This window comes from Alosa alosa, chromosome 23 (assembly GCF_017589495.1).
Source record: "Alosa alosa isolate M-15738 ecotype Scorff River chromosome 23, AALO_Geno_1.1, whole genome shotgun sequence".
NCBI classification, from domain to species: domain Eukaryota; kingdom Metazoa; phylum Chordata; class Actinopteri; order Clupeiformes; family Clupeidae; genus Alosa; species Alosa alosa.
Window position 1 is genome coordinate 16,333,359 of NC_063211.1, and position 27,148 is coordinate 16,360,506.

Consider the following 27,148-nt stretch of genomic DNA (forward strand, 5'->3'; position numbering starts at 1 on the left):
TAAAAATAAATGTTTAACAGGAAGAATGGTTTAAAATGTATTACTTGCTTCTCAAAATAAGAGATTTTAGAGGTTTTAGATTTCCATTCATTCTAAAGCAAAAGGAAACAAATAACTTTATGTCCAATTTCCTGCCCAGTGCTTTACATAAAAGCCATCTAATTTTGAAAAGTCGCAGAAATTAAACACCAACAATAGCAAACCCATTTCAAATGAGGAAACCTGTTTATTTGGAAATTTAAGTAAAACTTAGACCACCATTAGCTCGCCAATAATTGGCTATTGCAGTTACCCAATTAAATCCCACTCCGACAGTCTCCCACATGCCAGATCCCTGGCACTGACTCCGTCTGCTCGCATCTCGCTCCCTCTCCCTCTCTCGTTCTCCTCCACTCTGCCTATGCCATCTCCCCCCCACCCTGCACCGCTCAAATGGGGCCTTATTTATGCTCCCCCTGCAAAGCCGTCCATAAAGAGAGTCATTATACCTCCATCATATTTTCCCCCTCTTGAAAATGTTATTTTTAATCATGCGCGCTGAGTGGGACCACTCTGTTGTTTTCACATGTGCGTAATGAAATAATGACTGGCATCCTGTGAATAGGGACCTTGGCATGGGTCCGCAGTGCCCCGGTCACACACACTCACACACACACACACATGGACTAACACTTTAACAGACAGAGTTGTTTAACTGTCAGAGAGGTCTTTGCATCTTCAGTTTCACTCTTCACATCAAACCGAAAATGACGCTTTCACACCCTCCCCGTGAGATGCCACAACAGTCCACTACAATCGTTAAGATGAACACAAACAAGCCGGAATGTGATATTTGATTCATTTTGTCAGTGCTTTTTCCATTCCTATACCCACCGAGTTCTCTTCCAGCATTATAATGACCTAAAAATGTTGTAAGTCCACTGTGCTGAGATTCAAATGACCCGAGTGAACACACACACACACACGTACGTATACGATGTCACTCCAAGAATACAATCATTTGGTTCTGTGAATCATCCAGTCCTTCCTGGTTGGCTGCTGATTCGGTGGCTTAACCTCCCGTTCCCCTGAGCCTCTCCATCTTTTCTCCGCAAGATAAGACCAGCTGGACCGCATCCGCATCCGCATCACTCCGGTGCTGCTGCATCCTCACGTATTCCACCCAGATACAGTCTCGCAACCTCCAAGTCCACCTGCCCAAAGTCGTCATCGTCGCCGTGGATACAGAACAGGTCCGCATGGGTGGACTCCTCTGTGAGCTTCCTCCACCAGGGCAGGCTGGCTGACCGGACCATGGCACCGTGGCACTGTTTGGCACGCAGGGCCACTGGCCCCGAGCGACTCCGGAAGTGCTCACAGTCCTGCGGCGTGGACTCCTTCAAGGAAGGGGCATCTGAATGGGGGGGTGCAAAATGAAAGAACGTAGTGAAAGACCTTATTTTGTGAACGAAAAGACTAATGTTGGTGAATTCAACCAATTTTAAACATTAAACTATTTTAAATATATTTATTATAATATGTTCTGTATTAGAATATTTGACAATTTCATATTGTGACAATAATACACATTTGATTTTATTTGATTGAATATTGTTTTCCAAACGGCAATATACATAATTTCCCCATCACATTCCATTCAAATATCTTCCATATTACATATCATAAAAACGTAAATCTAGATGCTTTATTGTTTGGTAGGTGGTGTTGTTTGTGACCTTGTGTGTTAGTTTGTTTTGTTTGCTGTTGTCTGTGACCCTGTGTGTTGCTATTGTTTGTTTGTTTGTTTGTTTGTTGGTTGTTGTTGTGTGTTGCCGTACTGAGTAGCAGCTCCATGTCAGTGTTGATCTGGGCCAGTAGGGCCTGTGTGTGCTCCTCCTCTCTCTGCGCCGCTTCCCTGGTGCTCAGCCACTGCCGCAGCTGCTGCTGGGTGCTGGTGTGGAGCTCCCGACAGTGCTCCTCCGACACGCCACGAGACTAAAGAAGAGAGAGCAGGTAAATCAGGACCACCCACCCACACCCACACACCCACACACCCAGCTCAGTGCTCCTCCGACACGCCACGAGACTAAAGAAGAGAGAGCAGGTAAATCAGGACCACCCACCCACCCACCCACACACACACACCACACACACACACAGAGCTCCCGACAGTGCTCCTCCGACACGCCACAAGACTAAAGAAGAGAGAGCAGGTAAATCAGGACCACACACACACACACACACACACACACACACACACACACACACAGAGCTCCCGACAGTGCTCCTCCGACACGCCACGAGACTAAAGAAGAGAGAGCAGGTAAATCAGGACCACACACACACACACACACAGAGCTCCCGACAGTGCTCCTCCGACACGCCACGAGACTAAAGAAGAGAGAGCAGGTAAATCAGGACCACACACACCCACCCACACACACACACACACACACACACACAGAGCTCCCGACAGTGCTCCTCCGACACGCCACGAGACTAAAGAAGAGAGAGCAGGTAAATCAGGACCACACCCACACACACACAGCTCAGTGCTCCTCTGACATGCCACGAAACTAAAGAAGAGAGAGAGCAGGTAAATCAGGACCACCCACCCACACACACAGCTCAGTGCTCCTCCGACACGCCACAAAACTAAAGAAGAGAGAGAGCAGGTAAATCAGGACAACACACACAGACCTCTGGATGATGCTCCTCAGACACACCACAAGACTAAAGGAGAGCAGGTAAATCAGGATCATACACACACACACACCGACAGGACAGTGCTCCTCCAATATGACACGACACTAAAGGAGAGCAGGTAAATCAGGACCTCTCTCCCTCTCACTCATCAGCAGATGCATACATCTATGCATAGTGCATTCACACATACACAGAGATCTCGCACAGCACTCCTCAAATACCCCACAACACTAAAGGAGAAGACATGCAACAGTGAATGCGTGCGCACACACACACAGCAATCGACCACACACATTTAAATGCACTTCCATAGATGCAGATCAGGCTGACTAAGCTCAATGATGGTGATGGTGGAGCACTCACACGGTACAGGGCGAGGTACTCGTCCACCTCCTGCTGCAGTTCAGCCCTCCTGGCGTCCGAGGGCTTTCTGAGCCCCATCCAGGGGGTGGCATAAGCCTTCTGGGCACGCCGCCGCTCCAAGAAGCGCAGGACCTGTGCACGAACACACACACACACATATACAGAAGGTAAGAAACACACACTCTCTCTCTCGCTCAAACACACAAACATAGAAGTTAAGAAACACACACATACAAACTCTCTCTCTCTTTCTCTAAGAAATACACACATATACAAACACACACATTAAAAAAGCTAAATAAATATCAGATGTTATGAAAAGAAAAGATACACACACACACACACGACCCTTACCATGACACACAATCTCACAAAGAACCACTGTACAGACACATTTAGAGTGTACCGAAGCAAGCCACTTAGGACAGAATCCTAAAAGTCTATTTTCTACATCACAGCTCTGACTACAGACACAATTTACTACTTAAACTTCACTTAAGTACTCACGGCTCTCTGGATGGTCACGGCAGCCTTGTGGCGCTTGAGGTGGTATCTGCGCTGCCGGAAGACCCGTCTCTCCCGGTGGCCCCTCCACACACGCTGGATCAGCAGGGCCGCCTGACGCTCCACCTCCCCCAGGTAACGCTCCACCTGGGCTGGGACAGGGCAGAGACAGGACACAGGTGCTTACGGAGCTCCTCAGGCACCACTTCTGTATATCATGGGTCTGTGTAAACTGTGTGTTCATCAGCTCAATTTTCTATTTAAACAAATGAAAGATGGGGAAATTGAAAAGTTGAATTCCATTTTTTTTTTTAAATCTTGCTTTTTTTTTGCCAAATAAATACATTTTCTGCCGGTATGGTCATTTCATTTCATATTTATTATACAGGAAAGTATTAAAAGTAACAAAGTTACAGTTTAAAACGGGCCTGACTCAGTAAAAAACTGATTTCCAGCAGGTTCCTGTTCTGCAGCACATATAACAACCGCACACCAGCTTGCAGGGGAGAGTCGGGGAATCAAACAACCAATTAGACTGGGGCATGATAAGGATGGAACAAGCCAGGTTGAGAGTTTAGCCAGGACAACGGGGAACCTCCTACTCCTTGCAATACAGTAATGACCTCAGTTAAACGGCTCATCCAAAACACAAGCAGACAGTGATGTGCTACCTGCAGGGAGGTTTATGAGTGCCCCATACGGGGACTTGCAGTGCCCTTTGTGTTGTCAGAATTTTCAGTATGAATGCACTCATGCACTCAATTTAGATATAGACCCTTTCAACAAGGTAAACAAAAACAATGCTTGAACGTTCTATTTGGGCCCCAATCTACTTCCTCTGCATTAAGATAACATATGGAATGTTAAAACGGAAGTCTTGTGGGGCCAACTATGATGCTGATAATGGAACTCTCTTGAAAGGGTCCATTGCAAGTACAGAAGTGTGCCATACGAGACGCAGCGACAGTGATGTGCTACCTGCAGGGAGGATCTCCATGAGCTGCAGCTGCCTCTGGCGGAACATGCGGTTGGCTCTCTGTCTGCGCAGCTGCATGTGCATGCGCAGGTCCTCCTCTGCCTGCTTCCTCTCCTGCTGCGCCACCTCCCTGCGTTTCCTCTCCCTAAACACAAACACACACACACACACACACACACACACACACCAAAGTGAACATGTGTCCCAGTTGGTCTGAAAGTTAGACTATAAATTATACTCTTTTTGCATCAAGTTAGATCAGAACTGCTGATGTCTATACACCCCCCACCCTGTGTTTTCTTTTACTATTATTAAAACAGGGATCCTGACCAAATGAACCAAATGTTTCTTTGAATCAGCAAAAGGAACTGAAACAGTAATGCAGTCTACTCCACTGATTTCCTTGTATATATAATAATAAAAATAATATAATAATAATAATAATATAATATTATATATATATATATATATATATATATATATATATATATAATATTAAAATAATATAATATAATATAATTACTACTTGCAATGTATGACTTATAAGCACTTGTACACCACGTGAGATATTAACCAATTAAGTGCACCCTCTAGTGCTCAAGACCAATCACATGCTTATGAATATGAGTGTGTCAGGTGAGGCAAGCGAGCTCACCTGAAGCTCCTCTGCAGTCTGCTGATGGCTCGTGGGAGTTTCTTCAGTCTCTTTCGCGTCCGGTGGGCCCTCCAGGCAGCCTGGATCACACACGCTGCCCTCTCCTGCTCTGCTGCCACATCCTCACCCTGAGGAATCAAAAATACACAGACACACACACACACACACAAAAGAACAACTAATTTCATTAGACCTACATTCCTGACTCTTTACTGACCATTATGACTTCTCCAAGACTGGAAAAAGGGATTTAAAAATGTCACGACCATTCCAGGATTTCAATGAACTCAACTAAAACTTCCAAAAGAAAAGCACCCGATGGGGGGTGCTGTGGCCAGTGGCGGACATTACTGTACTTAAATAATGGTCTTGCCTAAGCTGTGTTATTGTTATATCCACTATTTACTGTACCTTGTTGACCCCTTTTCACAGAGGTGGGAGTAAGTCACACATGTGCAAGTCACAAGCAAGTCTCAAGTCTTAACCTTCAAGTCTCAAGCAAGTCCAAGTCATTTTTTGTGAAAGTCAAGCAAGTCAAGTCAAGTCATACTGTAGCTTGGGTCAAGCAAGTCAAGTCAAGTCATAGCCAAATCATACAAATTCATGATGATTTACCCAAGTTTTCATTTTAAAATAAGCTACAATAGACTAGTTATGAACTGCTCGAGTTTTATTTGTAACAAACAAATAGACATTGCATTCATTCAAGCCACATATTCTATAAACCGTTCAGATGTAGGCTAAGATGAAATGTATACGAATAAAAATAAATACATATTTCTAGTAGACCCAGGGCTTAAATTTCACTGCGGGATTGCGGGTATTGCGCATAATTTGTTCAAGTCCCGTAACTCTAGCCATCATAATGCGAGAAATTCCCGCATACACTTTTACAGCCTGTCTGATGACGTTAATATAGCCTAATCATTAAGTGGCGTGAATGCGGTGCTATTGACCGGACTGATCAACTACCGAGTTGAATTGAACATAGCCTCATGCAGACGCAGACGCACACACACACGGGGAGAGAGAGAGAGAGAGAGAGAGAGAGAGAGAGAGAGAGAGAGAGAGAACCACTTTGCGCTTACGCAAATAGGCTACGCTACCATGGCAAACTTTTACATCTGGAAAGAGCTCCTTGGTAACTATCCTGCTAGCTCAGGTCACGTCAACACTTGATCCCAGAAAGATTGTCTTCGACATGTTAGTTTTTTTAACATTTATTGTATCTAATGACATAGAAAACATACACATGCATACACATACCGCACTATGCACAACTTTTATTCACTAGCGACTACAGCCTAAAACCGTCAGGTTGAAGGGGGGCTAATTACTCCATAGAATTACTCTCAGGTATTTTCTTAAAGTGACAGGCACTCAATTACACCTACTCATCACCAATGTGCACTCAATTGGACCTACACACCACATTAAAGATATGCCTAAGTGTTATAGGTTAAACGTCAATATGAGGCATTCAAATTACTAAATATGTTTAGCTACTAGTAATTACAGTGCATGAAAATGCACTGTACTGTTATTCCAAGGCTTTTTCTTCTTCTTCTTCTTCTTCTTCTTCTTCTTCTAACGCAGTTAATGCAGCTTAAACCGTGTAACGTAGAAACTTCATTCAAACTATGTTACGTAGGTCTTACTTAGGACATGTGGGCTTTGTATTTTTCAACTTTTGTAACTTTTATACTTTTAAACTATTAATTAAAAACTAGTCAAAAATTTCCCCATAGACTTAACATGGGCTGATGACATCACAATAGAGCCGTTAAGCAATTAGAATCCTATGGCAGGTGTTCGGGCCACCTGGACCAACTGCCAGTCTCAGGCTTTAAGCATACAAACTGGCCCTATTAAGACTACACATCCTGTTCAACTGCTTCCTCTGCCAAAACTGTTTCAAAATAAAAGTCCTCACTACAATATTTCACTGTTAAACAATTTAAGGCTTTAAACTACTGAACTTTTTAACTGTTCAGCCATTGTAACTGTTACTTGTCATCAACTATGACTCCTACCCACTGTAGCTAGTTAGCTAAGTTAGCTAAGTAACATGGTTAAGATAGTTAGCATGCTAGCATGTTAGCACGCTTAGTTAACATTTTTAGCAAAACTGCTAAAAAATGATTAGTTAAGTTAGCTAAGTCACATGGTTAGCATAGTTAGCATGCTAGCATGTTAGCATCTGCTAGTTAGCATTTTAGCAAAACTGCTATAAATGATTAGCTAAGTCACATGGTTAGCATACTTAAGATTTTAACATTGTTAGATGCTAGTTAGCATTTTAGCAAAACTACTTATAATGATTAGCTAAGTTAGCTAAGTCACATGGTTAGTAAAGTTAGCATGCTAAAGATGTTAGCATCTTAAGATGTTAGCATGCTAGTTAGCATTTTTTAGCAAAACTACTTATAATGATTAGCTAAGTTAGCTAAGTCACATGGTTAGCAAAGTTAGCATGCTAAGATGTTAGCATGCTAGTTAAGCATTTTAGCAAAACTGCTATAAATGATTAGCTAAAGTTAGCTAAGTCACATGGTTAGCATACTTAGCATTTTAACATTGTTAGCATGCTAGTTAGCATACTTGGTTAACATTAATATCTTTGTTAACATAGTTAGCATAACTGCTAGCAAACATTAGAGCCATTCCAAGTGTCAGTTATCGTCAACTATCTACCTAAATAATTTAACCATTTAAACTATCCACTTATTTAACTGTTCAGTCATTCCAACTATATTAAACCTCATCTACCTAGCAACCAATATAGTTTGTTTTTACTCTGTATGATATTTTACATCATATTTTTGCATTTTCATGCACTGTATTTCCTTCAGGAAATGCTTTTCTAGTTACTAGTAAAATGCTATACTTTAAAAAATGCATTATTAAATAAATACCCTCTATATGAATTCAAAAATATATGATAGAAACATATCACATAAGCTATCATTTTCAGTGTGTGTTTGTGTGTGTGGAGAGAGTCAAGCAGAATCTAGGATATCCACTGTTGTGAATGATCCCACTACAGTATATATTACTGATGACGTCAGGGTGGTGGGGGCCCCAAAATCAAACACTTTTTAAAAAAAAGTATCGAAGTATTGAAATCGCAATTCTTGACTTGGTGTCAGAATCGATCCCCCAAATTGTGTAAATCCCCCCTACATGAATAACCTAAGGGGGGAATTCCCCCCATTTTGAAAAATGAATTTTAAGCCCTGAGACCTATTATAAAATAGCCTTTTATTGTTTCAATTATATGCCTCAAATATTAGGTAAGCTACATCAAATCATGAAAATATATTCAAACAGTTCAAGTTACACCTGTCCTGACCTGTCACATATCCAGGGACCCAATAATGTTGAAAAAGTGAACTAATCAATCAATCAAACGCTGCTGCCAACGTAACTGCCAAACTTTGACAAGCACGACAGTGCAATGGGTTTTAGGAGGGTTTAGGACCGTCAATGCTATATCATATACATAAGCCTAACATATGAAGTAAGCTACTTTTCTATGCTGATTGCTGGCAGTTAGCTAGGCCTACTTACTGTTAGCATAGACTGTATATAAAGTGCCTACATAGGTCAATGCCCACAAACTTGTGTGTTGTTTGGGTCTTCCCTGACCTTGGTCGCAGTGCGTCGGAAGGGTGATGACTTCAGCAGGCTGACAAATCGATCCAGCACAGGGTCGAAGCCTTTGCCTCTCCAGTCTTTCACTGCCAATGCAGCCAGGCCTAAACATCCAACCCAGAATACATATGATAATGATCTGTCAAAACAGAGGTGAACGTTCAAGGCGAAAGAGTTTTCCCTAAACTTTTCAATTTCAACATTTTTATGCACACATTTTTAAGACTAAAACTGTGAATAAAGGTTGAGCAACAAGGCATTCGCCACAAATCATTTGCCTCTGTTTGCTGAATTTGAATACAACTTTGGCTTTAGACTCAACTATCTTATCTCGTAGCATACCCCCTCAGGTGAAAACACAAAACATTACATCTCAGATACATACAATACAGATTTTCAATTACAAAAATGTTATTAAAGCAACAAACCACCATCAGATGTTAAAAAAGGTCACTGACCTTTGTAACGTTTTACAATAACTTCAATCATTTTGCTATCATGATTCATGATGTGCATCAGAATCTTCACTGAACTGCGGCCAATAACTGGATTCTGAAAGCTGGACATCTTGTACACGGTGTCATCCATAATGGCAAGCAAAGCCTGGTCCCCAATGTCCTCAAAGACTTTGGAGCTGTGGAAGGAAATTAATCTGAAACACTCCCAGGTTTTGCCTTTTCTCAAAAAGTATTTCTGTTACTCACACTTACCATTGCCAAACAAATTGCAAAGTATGATATACATGTTGCCCCCCTAATTCTAGTTTTCATTGTACATGTGAAGGGTGTTTGCTGTGTAAAATAAAGGTTGGTTATGGAAAACACTGCACCCTACCTTTTCATACCGAGCAGCTCCAACCATAGAGACAGCAAGGCCACAGCCACGTCCTCATCCTCAGACAACTGGATGTTTTCATAGTGTTTGGAATTAAGAACTACAGGCAAAAGAGATGTCTGTCAGAATTCTGGTCCGTGGGAAGGTCAAATGAAGACAATTCATAGTGTTTTGCTGATGTAGTGATATGATGCATTTAGTGTTTTGATGTCACAACATGAGATTTGGAGTAAAAAAAACAAACAATATTTCTACTCATAATAATATTAACAATAACATCACAAATTTTCAGATTCACATGTAGGCCAATGTGGATAATGATACCAAGCTCTTGATAGTGGAAAATACCCACTTCTTACCATGTGCAAGAAGATGATGGTGAGCCCTCAGGAGCCAGCTTATGGAGCCCATGACCTTCCGGAACATACGAGCCCTTTCGATTTCACTCTTATCCTTTAAACGAGAAACCATGGCTCATACGAATAAACTAGACGTGGTCTTCAAGAATCTCATCTCATCTGTTGCATGGCCATGGCATGTTTGAATGTTAACGTTACTTACCCGCAGAGCTTTCATCATAAGGGAGTCCGCGAGCGAGAAAAGGTTTTTCACCACCACTGGCAGAAACTTGTGGAAGGCTTTAGATTTCTTGACTCTGCCGATACCAACACAGCATGCACTGTGAAATAAAAGAGAGTTAAATAACTTACACGTTTCTCTAGTAGTTAACTAAAATAAAGCTTATACACTTCTTTCATCAACGATAAAGAGTCAGTGCCTAATTTACCTTAGAATATCTGCAATCTGTACAGCAGTTTTGTATCCTCCATAAGAGTTGGTAAAATTGAGCGTCAGAGCCCTTGAACAGTAATCCATTATGCCATGGTTGAACAGGTCTTGCTTGAAAATCTCCAGTTCCTCTTCAGCTTGCAGTGATTGCTTTCCTAAACATTCTGTTATAAAAAGACGGTGGGATTAGCCCATGTTGCTAGTGCTAAACGGTCATGAGAAAGTAGAGTGAATCTTCTTACCCGATAACTTCGCCAAAACGTCCTCTACTGCATCCTCTGGTTTACTTTTTGTTGCTGTAACCAACGCCTGAATGTCGAGATTCATTTTGTTTTATCATCTGTTACCGTTAGCTAACAATAACTAGCTACGTGGCCAATTGTACGTGTTGTTAAAATGTATTTATATTTAAACTAGCTTATATCGCACTTACATGCTTTTAAACAGCTCCGGACATAACATGCATATCGTTAAACAAATTGTATAGCTTTCAGCGCGAGAGCCGAGTTGACCACAGGATCTCGAGAAGCTAATCCCTCTGGCTGGTGCGCGAGACGCTCCTCTGGTTTCTAAAGCAACGGTGACATCATTACTGTGCGACATTAAATACATTTCTTTTGGCTACCATTTCTTTTACTGTCTATGATGTTGACTACCCATTCGGCTTTTTCCATAAGGAAAAAATATATGGGGTTCATTCTGCAGCAAAAATTGCATCCCATGCTGTAAAAACACTTCTAATAAACATAGATTATGTTGTTACATGCACTGAATTCTGAATGTACAATTCCCTGAATAAAAAGGTTAACGTTACATCAAAAATTCGTTAGAGCCCAACGGTTGGAGTAATTCACAATGAAACACACATCTTCAAGAATGTTTTTATTAAAATTCAATAACTTAAACCAATTATTAAAGACACACAATACATACAGACGCACACACAGATAATCTGATAAAAACAGCCTGATGTGCTACACTCCTTATCTTAAAGACTTTTGACCTCTGTACACTTATGTAAATAGTGGCATGTAAAAGAGTCAGCATCGTCATCTCCTGATATCGATCTGCAGGGTTCTCTGTAGCCTGGCTATGCTTGCATCCAATGCTGCCATGCCAGTGCGGAACACCTCCTCATCACGCGTGTTGAAGGTGGACCAGGAGTTCATGCTACAGTCCGTGGCTTGGGACTCACAGGAGGTGGAGGTGGAGGAGAGGGAGCTGTCCATCTCCGAGGGCCTCCCTGTGTATGCTGCTGGAGTCTCGCCCAGGTCCAAGTGCTGTGGTGGGACAGGCAGGACACCAGGATTGACCTTAAAGTGAGAGGTTGTCCCATTAGTGCTAGATGGTTTGTTACTGTCCTCACATTGCAGGCCTTTGGCTGTCAGGGCCATTCGATCCATGATTTGACTTAAAGACTTCAGGGCACCAGACCCGTCTAACGACCTCTCCATCCTCATAGGAGGCTCTGCCAGTGCCGCTCCGGCCTCTTTCAGAGGGGCGAAATCAATCCCACCACCAAACCCTCTCTCACTACCCACGCTGTAGCTCTCCTTTCCCAGTACACCCACACCCTGCCGTCTGGGTGAGCACAGCTGTTCCTGCGGAAGACCAAGCCCAGCACCTCTCCACTGTGAAGAGGAGTGACTTGGGGTCCTCTGTGGACTCAAGTGAGACCTTGGAGGTGAAGAGGTCAGATTCTTCTCTTCCATGGACTGAAGGTAGTTTTTGACCGAGTCGGCGATGTCGTCAGACCCACAAGAGCTTTTTTGATCTTGTTGGTGCATTTCCAGAACGTGCTTCCTGAGATGGGGATTTGGCTTTGGCGCGTCCATCACTTCAAGACGCTCTATGGATGACCCTGAGATTGGCCCCTGAAGATTCCTATCAGACAATGAAGAAAACATATCATGTAATAGACTTACTTTTTGTTTTAAATTCTTTTTAAAGTTGTTCAGTAAGACTTACCTGATGACCTCCTGTAGTCTATAGATCTCTGCTTCCCTCTGCTGGAGAGAGCTGGACAGTGCAGCATTCTCCATCATGGAACTCTCCAGTTTACTCTGATAGCTTTTCATTTCAGATAACGCACCACTGACATCTGTAAATGAAAATCAATTGCACTGTTAATTTGAGTTCACTTCATATTGCTCATCCAACTGAGTAAGACACGATGAATGAAAAGCGGTGATTGAAGGCTTTACCCATCATTATGCGACTGGTCTCTGCTTCGCTTTGCTGCCTGCTCAGCTGCAGCTCGTTCTCTTTATCCTCCACAGCTTGCTGTAGCTCCTTGTTCTTCAGCTGTATCTGCTCCATCTCGTTGTGGGCCTCCCGTAGCTGGAGCTGCAGGGTCAGGTTGAGGGACTGCAGCGAGGTCACTAAACACATGGTGGGAGAGGAGACATTTTGTTCAACTCTGTGCTAGAGTAATGGTAGTCAGCAGGTACAGTAGCTGTAAAGCGAGGAGGCTAAACCTCCCTCCAGCCCAGACACCTTAAGAGACTTCAGAGGTCTATGGATGTATGAGTCAGGTAGACTGAACATGTGCAAGGCCTGAGGGGGTCCACTTACTCTCCAGGTCACAGTCCACAGGCCGGGCCTCTCGCTCTGCTCGCTCACGCTCCATGAGCTGCTGGTTAAGGATCCTCAGACGTCTAGATCAATAACACACACACACACACTTCAATACATACTGAAAAAAAAAGAAAAAAGTCTACTCTGCCCCATGTTGATGCAGGCCCTTGAGACCAACAGATCATACATACCGCTAGCAGCGGTCATAATTAAGCATACTTACAAAGCTTGTAAGGATGTGCTGACTACCTACTTCCAAACATGTGTTTATTCATTATCTCTGGTGATTTTTGTGGGAGTCTTTGTTTCAAAAAGGAAAGCCACTTGCAGCAGTCATGTCCATAGCTTGAGGACATCAAATCTCACTAAATCCATTTTGAATCTAAATGAGGTTTTTCCTCGTTCAGCACACAAAATGCATTTTTGTAGCCTTTGGGGAAGCACTCTCCTTTAACTGACTCTACTCTGCACAGCACCCCTACGTAAGATAAAGTGTGTGTGTGTGTGTGTGTGTGTGTGTATGTATATGTATGTGTTCATGTATGTATGTATATATGTGTATGTGTATGTGTATGTGTGTGTGTGTGTGTGTGTGTGCGTGTGTGTGTGTGTGTGCGTGCCTGTTTATGGCAAGAACTCAGATTTATATAATGGTCATTTAGAACTTATCCCGGCAATGATATTACACAATCTAAATCTATAAGTATTGATGGGTAATTCATTCAAAATGTCCAATAAACAAAATTCAATTTTGGTTTCAAACCATATCTATGATACAGTAAATTAGATATTGAGTCATTGCATCAGTATCCACTTCCATATGAGTACAGCAGAAGATATGAGAGCATGGGACCATTTTTGTAAGTACTGGTAGCCCACCCGTGAGTAGGAGGAGGGTGTGTCTGTGTGCATGTTTGTCTGCAGATGCGTGCGCTCTGTGTGTGTGTGTGTGTGTGTGTGTGTGTGTGTGTGTCCGATATGCAGAGCTGTACTTTAATACAGTGCCAGTAAGTACCTGATTAATAAGGACCTGTGAGTAGGAGGGTGTAGTAGGAGTGCATGTTTGTGTGCAAGTCTGTGTGTGTGTGTGTGTATGTGTATGTGTGTGTGTGTGTGTGCGTCTGACCTGCGGAGCTGCACATTCTCGCTGCGGAGTGGCTGCAGGGCGAGAGCGAGCTCAGCCTGGATGTTGGTGGAGCCCACCATGGCTGGCAGGAGAGAGATGCTGTTCTCCACCTCATTGATGAGCTGCACAGCTGCGCTGTCTGAGACGGTACGCCACCACAGAGGGCAAAGATGGAGACAGACAGACAAACAAACAAACAAAACAAACAGAGATTAGGGGCTTTTGCACCAGAGAACCTTTTATAGTTTGTTTGGCTTATCCCCTTAGATTTTTAAAACATTTCTGAGAAATGAACACTGTGTAATCTTAAAAAAAAACACCATCATAAAGATGGTTGTGCCCTTTATGTAGCCTACTACAACACTGTCTGCTAAATATTTGCTGTGTTTTAAAACACCTGCCTACAATCTCCAAGACAAACTAAGAGCCTAATTTCTGTTTTCACGACCATCTCGGAACTATGGGATTTTGCCAGACACTTTATCCAACAGCATCAAACACAAACAATCAGTCTTTAATTTTGCCATTATTACTACTTTGATTCATCATTAAAACTATTGATTGGCTGAAACAGCAAGTCGATCAAATTCTGGTGCAATCAATTGGAAGAAGTAGATTGACTGAAATATTTTGCTGTGTACAGAACATCATGCCTTATAGGTGACCTTGGGGAGACAGTCCTATGGATATTAACAAGCCTATGGGGGCCATCTTAATTTAACAGTTATGGAAGGATCAATATGAACAACTGCCATCTCCATCTTTTAATTCACTTACAGGTTTAACATGGGACATGTTATTATGAATAGGAATGTGTCTACTCCCTCCCATTCTATGGCAACAACAACATATATGATACTGGAGAATAGAATATCAAATTGTGACCAAAGAATCCAAAGAGTGATTCGCCTGACATACAATTACAGTCATGAGGTTCCAGTGAATAATCACTACAATATGCAATCATGAGTAAGACTAGTTTAAATAGACAGACTGTGTGTGTGTGTGTGTGTGTGTGTGTGTGTGTGTGTGTGTGTGTGTGTGTGTGTGTGTGTGTGTGTGTGTGTGTGTGTGTGTGTGTAAGAGAGAAAGAGAGTTATGAGAAAAACTGAAAAAGAAAGCGGCTTAATAAATCAATTTTACGTCCTGTCAAATAATATTTTTCTTACCCTGGTTCACGACCATTGCTTTCAGCTCCCCAAGGAGGTATTTGACAGTCATGACCTTCTTGGCAGTCTTCTCTGGGCTGAGGGGCTTAGCTTTCAGGATGGCCGGCGTTCCCGTACCGGTGCCGGTTCCAGTCTGGGAGTCGCTGTCTCTTACAGGTGTAGTGTCCACCCCCTCCGCCTCGTCCTCGTCGCTCGTGGGGCTGTACTCCGAGCTCTCCCCAGACGGGCACCCCTGAGGCGGGCCTCGATGCCCCACGACCTGGGCAGGTGGCTGGGGCATCTGTGCCGTGATGGGGTACGAGCTGAGAGTCCCTGTGGCAACGGGGTTGACGTTGTGTAACACCTGGGGAACATCTTGATTTGGCATTGCAGCAGGGAAAGGACTAACAATGGGGGTGGAGTGAACAGGAACACCCTGTCCAGAGGGGAAAGCCCCATGCTGGGGCAGTAGAGGCTGCTGAGGTGGGGCAGTTATGACTGTGGCGTGATTATATAAAGGGGCAGGCATGCTTGTGACTGCTGCTGGGGTAGATGTCACTGGGGTAAGATGATGTAAGGGAGTTAGCACGCTGCTGAAGGTTGGATGCTGTGCTATGGTCATCTGTGGTGTAGTGGTAGTGGACATGACCCCATGTGGGACAGACGGAGCCGTGGTGGTCATAACCCAGTGCTGAGCGAACTGCTGCAGCTGTGCATCTGGTGTTGAATGGACTTGCATAGGGTTTGAGGCATACTGCAAATTCAAAAACAAAACAAAAAAACATAATACAAAACACTTCAACATATATGGCTGCAGTTAAAGGCGAATTTCGGTGTGATATTGACCTAAAGTGTGTTGAAACATGATACCGAGTGTGAACGTATGTCTCATAGCCCATCTCGGCTTGTCCCCTGCACTCCAAAATCTGGCACTAGTTAGCCGATGCTACCAACAGCTTTTTCAATGGTGGTGCTTCGGCATTGGGCTAGCCATGCAAATAAATCACTGTTTTACACCATATAATGAGGCTCAATGTATCTCCACACTTCATTGGTAGACTTCGAGGGCCCTGACATTTAAAGCGAGACATTGAGAACTTTGAAAAAGCACTGGTAGTTTACTTACAAGGCGATTTATACAGACAGTATCTTCAATGAAGTTTAGCGTTTGCAGCCATCTTCAATTTAGTCACGATAAGTCGGCGGCGAGTAAGAATGAACAGGTATGATAAGGGATCAGATTCCAAAAATAATTCAGTGGAAATGCATGGATTCCAGTTTCTTCCAGTAGCAGCAACTGGAATCCATGCATTTCCACAGAATTATTTTTGGAATCTGATCCCTTATCATACCATACCTATCATACCAAAAATAATTCAGTGGAAATGCATGGATTCCAGTTGTTGGTAGCATCGGCTAACTAGCGCCAGATTTTGGAGTGCAGGGGACAAGCCGAGATGGGCTATGAGACATACGTTCACACTCGGTATCATGTTTCAACACACTTTAGGTCAATATCACACCGGAATTCTCCTTTAAGACATTTGGTCTAACACTAACCAAAGACATTTGGTCTAACACTAACCAAACAACTCAAACATGAAAAGCAGCACAGTTTGTATTGTTTAAAACATGCTAACTACCTTCTGGCAATCATGCTGGGAGAGACTTTCATGCAATTTTGCAGGCAGCTCTGTCCCAGACAACAGAACTGCAAAGTGCAACACCTGGGTGGCTGATGGGAATAACTAGTGTTTTGGAATGACCTCCCTTCACCTTACCACAATCCATAAATTAATTTGAAAATAACAACAATAATAGTTGACAATAAAAAATATACCGGTACTTTAAAATGTGCTAAATTCATTTTGATTTCTGTACAGCTGACGTCTTCTGATTCAGATCTCTTGAATGGTCATTTTCAACTCAGAAAACTGCTGCACTTGGGTGCTGAAAAAGAACCCCCAAAATTATTCATAGGAACTCACAGGCTGAGAGTTAGTTGCATCCTGAGGACCAAGAATCGGAGTGGAGGTGGCCAAACGGCAGTTAAACATGGTGGTGCCCTGATGACCTTTAAAACATGAAGTGAATGGGGACTTAAAGCACAGGATGAGACAACTCTGTCACAGTTTAAAGAAGAGAGGACAGGCAGTGTAGCTCATAGGTGGAGCAAAGTGCTGACAACACCAAGCGCAAGGTTTGATACACTGGGCGGTCATAAATGAATGATATTTAGGGCCAGTTTCCCATACATGGATTAAGCCTTGTCCTACAACACTTCCAATGAAAATGTCCACTGAAAAAAAAAAGTTTATTGGACTGGGCTTAATCCATGTTTAGAAAACTGAACAATTCATTGTATAGAAGCATCTGCTGCTAAATGCCTCTACATACATGTGTGAAGGCATTATACTAGTGTAACTGAAGCCAGTTCTCACCTGATGAATGTTGGCTGACACTGCTACCCTGCTGTTGTGGGTAAGCCATGGGTCTAACCTGTGGCTGCATGAGCTCCCACTGGGCTGCTGTGGCCACAGGTGGTGCCATCTGAGGGCCTCCTGGATCTCCTGTGGGTCTGGGCTCTTCAGGGTAGCCGGGCTGTCCTCTCAGCGCAGGCTGAGACCGGGAGGTCAAGATGGCCTTCTGCTCTGGAGCTGTGGACACAGAATAAATCCCACTAGATGACATCTACTCACTCTGATTTAAAGTCATGTTCAATTCAACGCTATTGTTTTATTTCACCTGATGTAATAAAACCCAAATTGAAACCTTGTAAAATCAAGGCTTCAGTTTTGGTTCATCACATCAGGTGAAATAAATGACAACATTATATAACATGAACTTAAACTGAACTTGTACAAGCAAAGTGTCGAGTTGGATGCACAATTTCAAAGGAATGTGCCAGTTGCCTTGTCCTTCACCTGAGGCCGAAGCAGAGATCGTTTTCCTCACAGGCTTTTTTCTTTCTGCCTCCAGTCTCCCTGGACATTGCTTTGGTTTGGGTTTGGAGGGAACACTCTTGGTACCCTTGGCAGTGGGTGGTTTGGGTTCTGTGACATACAATACCATTCAACATACAGTGTGACCATATACATGGCAGAGTATGGCAAATCTATCAAATGGAAAGTCAGTTAACACTATACCCTCTTGTTCAGCTTGAAGAATGCCATGGAGCAAGGCTGCACAGCGATCTAACCCTCTGTGTATGGTTGTGACCTGATCAATTGAGGCATACCACATTATTTAGTCATGAATACTCATCAGCTGACCACTTACTTAAACATTGCTTTAAATAAGCATTGTATATGACATTGAACATTTACTTGATCCTCGGAGTCAGTAGAGTAAAGAGAGTAATGTGGTCCAGGGGCAGGTGTTGGTTTACTGGGTAACCTGAAAGAAAACAAATATAGATTAAAATCCCTTTGCTCTAACCTAGTAGTGGAATTTTCACCACAACCATTGCCACAGCAGCATTGCACTCACTTTTTCTTGATGGGCTGTCCTCGACTGGTGCTGGTCAGTCTCCCCGAGGAGATCACCTGCGAATGACAGCTAAGGGTCAGACGTGGCATGTAATGTTAGGCATCACTATCTATTAGTATTAAACGACATGTAGTTGCTAGTTTGAACTGAGCCAAAGTACTTAGATAACTATGTTACATGGGGCAATCGATACACGGTCACAGCTTTAATGTTAACGTTATCATGCACGTCATTCTCTAGAGTTGTGTCAACACATTAACGTTAAGCTAACTTCATAGATGCGTATCTTACCTTGTGTTTTGACAGTCCTTGTCTTGTCGTCATCCCACGAAACGTAAGCTCCGAAATGCATTTACTTTAAAAAAGATCAGCGTTTAAAGCCCGTGCACACAGACGCACCACCAAAAACTTAGCAATATGCTTGGCTTGGGGAGCTAACAAGCTATCGATTGTTAGCAAACCAGTCTGCAAAGAAAGGGTTCAGCCAAACAATGAATGGCTCACACATTCGTTGAATCCTTCAGAAGGGTCAAATTGAGAGAACTCTGCCTCAAAAATGTTAAACTAATTGTGATTTATTGTATAGCCAGACCACTCACAGACCCATTTAAAAGTAAGCACAGAAACGCTGGACTTGTTGAATGTTGAAATGTCAGCTTTGTTGTTTGAAACGGAAGGCATGCTGAGTTGACCAATAACAGCGCTGCTATCAGTTTTGAAAGAATGTCATTGGCTAATCCTAGATTAGTTTATCCTTCTTCCTTACCCTATTTGTTCAATTGAAATGTCGATCAAATTCACACGGCGCTTTCTAGCCAGTAGTATGGAATGGGTGGTGGCTTATTAAAAATAAATTCTAAGGACGCTGAAGTAACTATGGAGACGTATGTGGGCCGTATGTGTCGCGGTCTCTCATCAGTTTTCCCGCGGAGGAGCAACTGATTGAACGGGCAGTTTAACCCCGAGTTTAACCTATTGTGTTTCTTATTGCATACAGTAAATTACAGAACAAAGGTGAAGTAAATTATTATATTTTTAGCTAAGCAGTTTCCCCCCAATATCGACCCAACTAGACTATTTTACAGAATACACAAGGATATGTATCATAGGCCTAAACTTGTATGATGTTTAGCCTATTATGTTGCACAACAAGCAAGAGGTTATCAAATGTGATTTCAAATAGGCTATGCACCTGCCATGGTTCAATTATGTTAATTCAATTGAACTTATATTGCACATTTCATCTTCTCAGTTGTTGCTGGAACACAATGGTTTGGGAATCAGTTATTTCTGTTCATATATTTTATTTTTTCTTATCCTGGTGTCATCAGAAATCTCATCCTAAACGGATTGTACGGCTGTTGATGAAGTCAGTCACCTTGACCACACCATTGTTATCCCTCCTGAAAAAGAAAAATGCATAAATGAATTAAAAAAGCATTAGTATAGCTAAATTCATTGTTATTATTACAGTGGATAGATTTAGGCTAATGTAATATAGATTTAAATAAAACTAGATTATCTCTGAGATCAGAACAACAACGTGAGAGAGGTGTGAAGCAGGTTTGCCATCAAATAGGCCTACAAGGCTATGATAACATGATGTATGATGAAGTGTCTGCTAAATGTAATGTAATGTAATGTAAAGTAGATACTGATGTGTGCTCCATCTGCCCTGTAATCAACTGCTGTTTTGGAAACCCAGAGAGTATTATGAGCTACACTCACGAAAGTGACTCTAACTGGGAAAGGGCTCGGTCCAGCTGTGTCTGAGCCACCTCTCCATCCACCGCTGCCAGGTAGGTGTACAGGTAGCGGAAGGTGTCGTAGGGGATGACCGCGTCTGGAGGAAGGCAGCTGCTGTCTGAATTGAGCATGTAGCAGGCGTGGACCATGGCATTCTTAATGGTCTGCCGGCAACAAGAGAGAAAGAAAGGGTTCTGCACATTTCTAGAGTAACAACATTAGCTGACCAAACAATAAGGTGGTCAAGAGGACCATGTTTAACTTTTACACTTTGCAGTATGTAATAGGATATAGGCATATTGTGTTTGGGTATACATTGCTGCATTATTGTCAGTGATTGAGCCTGTAGGTCTACTCACCCCTCCTAGGTAGCTACAGCCAAGAGCAAAGAATTTAATCCATTCAATCTCATCACCAAATGAGCCAACAGCGAAGATGTGCTTGAGCAGGTCCTGCGATAAACCAAAGGACTTCCACACCTCTACAATCTGCCCCTTCGTTACTTTGCTATTACTTCCCACCTGAGGCAAAGAAGGGATTATGTCGGGATCATGTATGACTGAAGACTTTTGGTATACTATATCTTCAAATAATCATTCAGTTTCTCTGTTATGGTGAATTTACCTGGGAATGCATAGCTTGAAGAGCCTGTGGAGTGAGGTCCATGGAGTTTGGGGCAGTGGCCTTCTCCAGGTTGTCCCTCACAGGCAATGGCTTTTCTTGGACAAGTGCAGTAAAGTACCTGTGTGGAAAAACATTGAGACAGATTTTCGGAAAGTTCAAAGTTCATGGCATCCCATTATTATTTGAGCAGTCATTTATGTGCGTAGGCTTATAACTAACTGAGTAGAATATTTGACGCACAATGTGGACCACTGAATGAGATCTTCTGGCTGAGTGCGGATGGCATCCTTGGTGAACTGCTTTAAGAGCTCCGGGAGCTCAGGTGGGATAACTACTTTCTTTCGCGTGTTGGACATTGTAGTAGATGCGGCTTAAAGCGAAATGCTACAACACCAAAAGGAGAAGAGAGGTTGTCCAGTGGAAACGCCAAATAGCTAATGACACACTGTAGCAAACTTGGGTGCGTTCTTGAGTGCCCCGTTACATTTCCCTTTATGACGTCGGCTTCCATCTGTGATGATGGGTAAATGACCGCATGAGGGCGACAAAACGCCTGTTATCTGAAGGCTATACTAATTTGCCATGCTTGGAATAAATGTGCCTTGCATGGGGATAGTAAACTGGACTAAGGCTACACTCGCAAACATGCATATACTATTCTCTAACTAAATTAATTGTAGGCCTATGTATTCATAGAGTTTACGTATGTTTTGAATAAGCAGTGACCAGTAGCTTTTGGTTGGCTGTTATATTAAACTGCTTTTCATGTTTTTCAAATAAGGAATATAGCCTGTGTATGTGAATTACAGGAAATACGTTTCCTCTGCCATCGTAGAACAGCAGAATATGACTGCAGCTGATAGCTGAGCACTGAAGTGGGCAAGTGCGTGGGAGCGGAACACAGGGCCAATAAACTAACATTCCAACTACATAGGACAGTGAACATCATCGACTGCCTTTGTTTTAGGCTACAGTCACATGGACCCCGTTGTAGTTCAACACACGTGTTTCTTCCCTATTAAATGTGCCTTGAAAATACCAAGCAATATGGAAAGTAGTTCCAATACATGGCGACAATGGGCTATTGGAACTCACACATTTCTCAAGGATTTCGGGGTATTGTTATCAGCTAATGTTTGTGTAAGGTAGCCCGCCTGTATAATGCTGATGGCAATGTGATGTTCCCCTTAAAATGCCGATTTAATGTGTTCTCCAGGGAATGATTGTAAAGGCGAGGAGGAGACAGTGGGCGAAGGGTGTGTTTGGAGTCGGTCTCAATTTCACAACATACGTTTAAACGGTGCGACAGACCGGTTATTACCTAATTGAACGCAGGATTCAATCCACGAGCATCATTTGCAAACAAATTATAACCTGGGCCTGAGCTATAATAGCCTATGCCATCTAGCCTGGGCTACACATTCGTTGATATGCTCAGCCTCACGGTAATGGCTATTATTTTGATTTTCGTTACATCACTACTATGGAACCTCCTTCTATGGTACCCCACCATTTGAGGTTGCTGGCCGCTCTCCCAAGCCGTGTTCATTTGCCAATTTAGGGGGAACACCGCCTCTGAATGCACTGAGTAAGACACCATATGGACGGACGGACCGATGGATGCATGACGTGTGGATATAATCGAGCAGTCCGTGAAAAGCCATTTTCACGTCCAGTGTTTGAGGGAGCATTAACAGAGCGGATACTAACACGGGCATCGGGTCTGTCTGTCAAGAGGGTGACCAGACTCTGAACAATAGCGCCCAATGCAGCGCGGGTCTCTCTAGTGCATAACGGGAAAGCCACGGCAGGACTGAGGGCTGCCAGAGGTTTATAGTTGGAGATGGCTGCACTCTGATGTAGGTTACTCGCACAGATTAGTGGATTTATTGATGTGAATATCGTCTGCTATCAGCAGCAGACCAAGCCTGTATTAATGCAAAAGATGAATTCTACCGATGCTGCCGAAGAAGGATTGACGGATCCGGACACGGACCCGTTTTTCAAAACAGGTAGGCTGTTTGTCGATAGTCGCTTTTGTCCAATACCAAGATAGATATCGATGAATGATCGGCTCACCGCTGTTTGAGAGGCAAATGGTTACAACCCCCGCAAGACTGCGATGGGCTTCCATAGGCAGCCTCAATAACGCGATGCGCGTTCCTCAAAATTGCATTGTAACCTACTATTTCATTGAGCGATTAATTGTCCCAGTCACATTTTTCCGAGTAAACCCATACTATGTTCTTCTGTATGAGCGTAATCAATGCAGGCACACCCACCATAGCATACTGGCTACAAGCTCTACCTGGGTGATGGAGGATGTTCGGAACCATAGGATTGAGCACTGGCGCTTATAGTTTGGTCATCATGTCTAGACTGCATTGGAAACCATCACCCTGAGAAGAGAACATCCATCACACGAGGACAGACTTGAACGTCAGATTTCGCTCATTTGGTAGCTGATGGATGGTAGGCTACCTCTTCGCCACAAACAGCTTTTACTATCACTAACGGAAGCATTCCAACTCGCCCACCTCTAATGATCACCTCTAGCGGCGTTGATATGCTTGTGGAGCTTAGCGGGAGTGGCTGGCTTCTGTCTTTTGTCGGTCGTGACATTGATTCATGTTTCACGCGCTCTGGAGCCTGTTGATTCCAACCCAAATCGCGGCGAGAGCGCTCAAAAAGCAAATGTGCCACCGGCTTATCAGGGCATGATTCAGGCCCTATTTCTTGTATGTTATATTGAGCACCAGCCCTTGCCAGGAGGAGAGGCGTACTGTATAGGCGGGTAGCGTCGGTTGACAGGAGATGAAGGCCATGGCAGACCCGTCATGTGTCTCCGGCACAAGTCGCCTTGGCGTGTATTTATCCTACTTTGCAGATCCCTGATCCAGACAAATTCTGATCTTTGACATTGACCCACTTATTGACTGTCCACCCGCAGGACCTAGCTCCCCCACCCCGTCCCCTTCACTGCAAGGGCCCTTAATGAAGCAAGGCTTTAAGCTCCTTTAACACATGCTCCAGCGTGTGCGTAATGTGGAGGCATGGTTGGGAGCGAGTAGTGTGCAAGCAAGCACGCTGATTGTGTAGGCCTAAATTAATGAAGTGGTGTATGCGTGTGTGTTGGGAGAAATAAAGTGCAAGCACGTTTTGGACACTCTGAGATGATGTAGATTAGTGTGTGTGTGTCTGTGCGCAAGTGTGTGTGCAGTCATGTTTGTGTGAATATGTGTGTATAAGTATGTGTGGGCAGTTAACAGCATCTGTGTAACCAAGTTTGACACCAAACATTCATGCCCATCTGAATGTAACATATGTGATTTGATGAATGGACACCATGCATTTTGAAACACTTAATGGGGATATCCAATGTGTAGTGTTTGCCCTCTCTCTCTCTCTCTCTCTCTGTTAGTCTGTGTGTTTTTGTATGTGTGTGTGTGTGTGTGTGTGTGTGTGTGTGTGTGTGTGTGTGTGTGTGTGTGAGTAAGTGTGTAAGCATATAATGGGATGGGCTCTCACACACACACACACACACACACACACACACACACACACACACAGACGGGCAGGGTTCAGAGTGGCGCTCCTGTGATCTTCTTCCCCCACTGCGCTGTAGAAGAAAACTCTCCTTCCATCTCCTCTGCCCCCCCCACCCCTTCTCTCCTCCCCACTGTCCTTCTTGTCTTATCTCCAAACCTGTGTACTGAAGATATTAACACACCAAAAAATCAAATGCTGTTTAACACCCTGCTTATGTGCAGGATTTAGCCTTGCTCACACCACGCTGAGGATTAGCTTGTTCACACACACACACACACACACACACACACACACACACACACTCACACACACACACACACGCACATCCCGGGGCTGACGCCCGTGGGCCTGGCACGGGGGGAAAGTGGTGGCGTGGCGATGGAGGCGGGGTATGACTGCCCGCTGCCTTGGAGACGGCGTGCTCCTGTCTCTCGACGGGAACGGATAAACGATCTCATTTACTCCCTGTCCCCTCCCTTTAGTCCCGTCCAGCAGATCAGCAAGGTGAGGGGAGGCAGATCAGCAAATTCACAGTCGGTCCGGGCCACGGAGGCCGAGGCGCGGGAGATGGCCGATAGATAGGAAGGTGGTGGTGACGGTGCCGTGAGGTGGACGCATACAGTGGGACACTATGTAGCCTCTTATCATTAGGTGTTGTGTCTGTTGTGATTTGGAAGCAGCTTGCTGATGTCCAGGAGCAGAACAAGTGCACACTGGGCCCTGGGGCAAAGATGGACCACAAGCCCGCCCCTTTGCAGATTTTATTCATCGATACAAAGAACGAAGAGAGCCCACATTTGACCAAGGCTTTGCTGGGGCAATGCTGGGCCAATGCTGGGTCAGTGCTTGCACTGGTGATGTCTGTGAGGCAGAGATTCAGACAAAGTCACACAGCCGTGTCACCTCCTTTGTACCTGTTGAGTATGATGTAGAACATCTGCTCAGTCACTACATAGTACACTTTAGAGTATAGTGAATATGGTAGTGCACTAGGTAGTAAATGAGAGGATGGTCTGAACACACAGTGTTCCTTTTTGTTTGTCTTTGTAAAGCCTGCTGAGCTTGCACTGATTAGTTAGCACTGTGTGTAATGGACGGTGCTGTAGTCTTGCCATATCTCTCACACCTAATCTACAGCTGAAGTGAGTGGTGAGGGAAACAGGAGACCAGATGTATTAGAGATATAGTCGACGGTAGACTTGAAGCTCAAATCGGGTGGAAATCCATTTAGAGTCCCTAGGATAGATGCAACTCTCTATGAAGATGAAGAATTTTCACACAAAACTTTGCAGAGTGAAGACCTGGCACAGACCAAGGAGGGTTGCTGTGGCAACAGTTGCCAAGCTTCTGTGATGGGGGACTTGAATTTGCTGCTGCCATTCCGTCTACTTTCAGCCTGTGACTGACCTGGCCCAGAAGCGTTTGGCCAATCACATAATTAATTTGGCAAGAGAAAAAACGCCAAATCACACTTGACATGGATTTATATGGCCAGACAAAATGTGCTGGCTTGCATGATTTAGCACTTAAAAACAATTTCCAAGAGGAGCTAGATCAGACTAGTACTCAGCAGAGACAACCAGATTGTGCCATATATGATGGGATATGGGGTGATTCAAAAGTTAAACAAAAGAACTATGAGTGCTATCCTTTATTCATAAAGTTTATATAGACGCTCAAGAGGATTCGGCACCCAGTAGAGATTATTTTAATTTTTCTACAAGGATATAAGGCACATTCCATACAACTTTCTATCCATCCATCTTCTTCAAACCATTCACTTATCCACCCATTAAACTATCTATCAACATCCATTACACTATCTACATTTAACTTTTAAACTATCTACTCTGTCTCAGGCTTTAAGCATACAATCTGGCTCTCTAAAGACTACAGATCCTGTTCAACTGTTTCCTCTGACCACAACTGTTTCAAAATAAAAAAAATCCTCACTGCAATAATTCACTATTAAATAATTTAACTATTTAAACCATCCAACTATTTAACTGTTCAGCCATTCCAACTGTCAGTTGTCATCATCACCTATGTCTCCCGCCAACTGTTTCCTCTTCCCACAACTGTTTCAAAATAAAAAAATGTTTTTGCATTTTATGTTAATATATGTTTTGCATGCATGCACTGGTAATTCTTCGGAATTACATTTTCTAGTTAAATCATGTCGTCCACGTTCATTCACCTTTTATAGATAGAGTAATCTATCATATAGCCCACTGCCCAAAGGATAATTCATAATATAACCCACTGTCTCTCTGCTGTAGGTGTATGCAAAATTAATTAACTCAACAAACAAAGAAAATTAATATGCGTTGAAATGCCCATGGTTAATAGTTCACTCTCATCGCTGATAATATCTATGCAAGCTGCATCTGTTGAGCAGAGGCACCCAGCAGCACATTACCTAGGGAGAA

General features: G+C 43.4%; 4 protein-coding genes across 9 annotated transcripts in view; 1 reads left to right on the plus strand and 3 right to left on the minus strand.

Moving 5' to 3' along the window:
• Positions 1–206: 206 nt before the first annotated feature.
• On the minus strand, positions 207–11,012 carry iqcb1 (IQ motif containing B1). Of its 3 annotated transcripts, XM_048234877.1 has the most exons (14): positions 10,894–11,011; positions 10,703–10,769; positions 10,459–10,624; positions 10,233–10,350; positions 10,031–10,124; positions 9,672–9,771; positions 9,296–9,471; positions 8,832–8,941; positions 5,184–5,311; positions 4,531–4,673; positions 3,556–3,704; positions 3,049–3,180; positions 1,818–1,974; positions 207–1,393 (listed from the first exon to the last, which is right to left on the minus strand). In XM_048234877.1, exons 3-14 carry the CDS (start codon positions 10,545–10,547, stop codon positions 1,128–1,130), a joined length of 1,662 nt encoding a protein of 553 aa, XP_048090834.1. In that variant the 5' UTR covers positions 10,548–10,624; positions 10,703–10,769; positions 10,894–11,011; the 3' UTR covers positions 207–1,127. The 3 variants fall into 3 exon arrangements, with proteins under 3 accessions (XP_048090834.1, XP_048090833.1, XP_048090836.1); XM_048234876.1 differs by having other exon boundaries at positions 10,703–11,012; XM_048234879.1 differs by lacking the exons at positions 207–1,393; positions 1,818–1,974 and adding an exon at positions 2,150–2,478 and having other exon boundaries at positions 10,703–11,011.
• Positions 11,013–11,370: 358 nt separating this feature from the next.
• On the minus strand, positions 11,371–19,628 carry ccdc14 (coiled-coil domain containing 14). Of its 2 annotated transcripts, XM_048234895.1 has the most exons (14): positions 19,567–19,626; positions 19,092–19,155; positions 18,801–18,856; positions 18,638–18,707; positions 18,458–18,530; positions 18,236–18,364; positions 17,753–17,968; positions 17,300–17,385; positions 15,333–16,065; positions 14,164–14,302; positions 13,035–13,117; positions 12,665–12,841; positions 12,429–12,561; positions 11,371–12,344 (listed from the first exon to the last, which is right to left on the minus strand). In XM_048234895.1, exons 2-14 carry the CDS (start codon positions 19,122–19,124, stop codon positions 11,510–11,512), a joined length of 2,763 nt encoding a protein of 920 aa, XP_048090852.1. In that variant the 5' UTR covers positions 19,125–19,155; positions 19,567–19,626; the 3' UTR covers positions 11,371–11,509. The 2 variants fall into 2 exon arrangements, with proteins under 2 accessions (XP_048090852.1, XP_048090851.1); XM_048234894.1 differs by having other exon boundaries at positions 19,092–19,628.
• A 434-nt stretch (positions 19,629–20,062) lies between these two features.
• Positions 20,063–21,622, minus strand: LOC125288689 (ropporin-1-like). Its single transcript, XM_048235241.1, has 5 exons — positions 21,411–21,622; positions 21,171–21,288; positions 20,906–21,067; positions 20,529–20,710; positions 20,063–20,203 (listed from the first exon to the last, which is right to left on the minus strand). The coding sequence occupies exons 1-5, from the start codon at positions 21,524–21,526 to the stop codon at positions 20,137–20,139; spliced, it is 645 nt and encodes a 214-aa protein (XP_048091198.1). The 5' UTR covers positions 21,527–21,622; the 3' UTR covers positions 20,063–20,136.
• Positions 21,623–22,415: 793 nt separating this feature from the next.
• kalrnb (kalirin RhoGEF kinase b) overlaps positions 22,416–27,148 on the plus strand; it is an 87,471-nt gene continuing 82,738 nt past the window's right edge. For all 3 annotated transcript variants that reach the window (XM_048234496.1, XM_048234498.1, XM_048234497.1), the window contains exon 1: positions 22,416–23,182. In XM_048234496.1, coding sequence (XP_048090453.1) covers positions 23,107–23,182 — 76 coding nt within the window. In that variant the 5' untranslated portion in view covers positions 22,416–23,106. The remainder of the gene's footprint in view (positions 23,183–27,148) is intronic.

Excerpts from the sequence above, each read along its gene's own strand:
- LOC125288689 (XM_048235241.1), bottom strand. The coding sequence starts at position 21,526 with ATGTCCAACACGCGAAAGAAAGTAGTTATCCCACCTGAGCTCCCGGAG. Across the intron at positions 21,068-21,170 it reads TTCAAGCTATGCATTCCCAG|GTGGGAAGTAATAGCAAAGT; the intron begins GTAAATTCACCA and ends TCTTTGCCTCAG. Across the intron at positions 20,711-20,905 it reads GCTGTAGCTACCTAGGAGGG|ACCATTAAGAATGCCATGGT; the intron begins GTGAGTAGACCT and ends TGTTGCCGGCAG.
- iqcb1 (XM_048234876.1), bottom strand. The coding sequence starts at position 10,787 with ATGAATCTCGACATTCAGGCGTTGGTTACAGCAACAAAAAGTAAACCA. Across the intron at positions 4,674-5,183 it reads AGACTGCAGAGGAGCTTCAG|GGAGAGGAAACGCAGGGAGG; the intron begins GTGAGCTCGCTT and ends GTTTGTGTTTAG. Across the intron at positions 3,181-3,555 it reads CCGTGACCATCCAGAGAGCC|GTCCTGCGCTTCTTGGAGCG; the intron begins GTGAGTACTTAA and ends GTTCGTGCACAG.
- ccdc14 (XM_048234894.1), bottom strand. The coding sequence starts at position 19,124 with ATGACGACAAGACAAGGACTGTCAAAACACAAG. Across the intron at positions 18,365-18,457 it reads TCTTCAAGCTGAACAAGAGG|AACCCAAACCACCCACTGCC; the intron begins GTATAGTGTTAA and ends TGTATGTCACAG. Across the intron at positions 12,842-13,034 it reads TGTGGACTGTGACCTGGAGA|TGACCTCGCTGCAGTCCCTC; the intron begins GTAAGTGGACCC and ends CCATGTGTTTAG.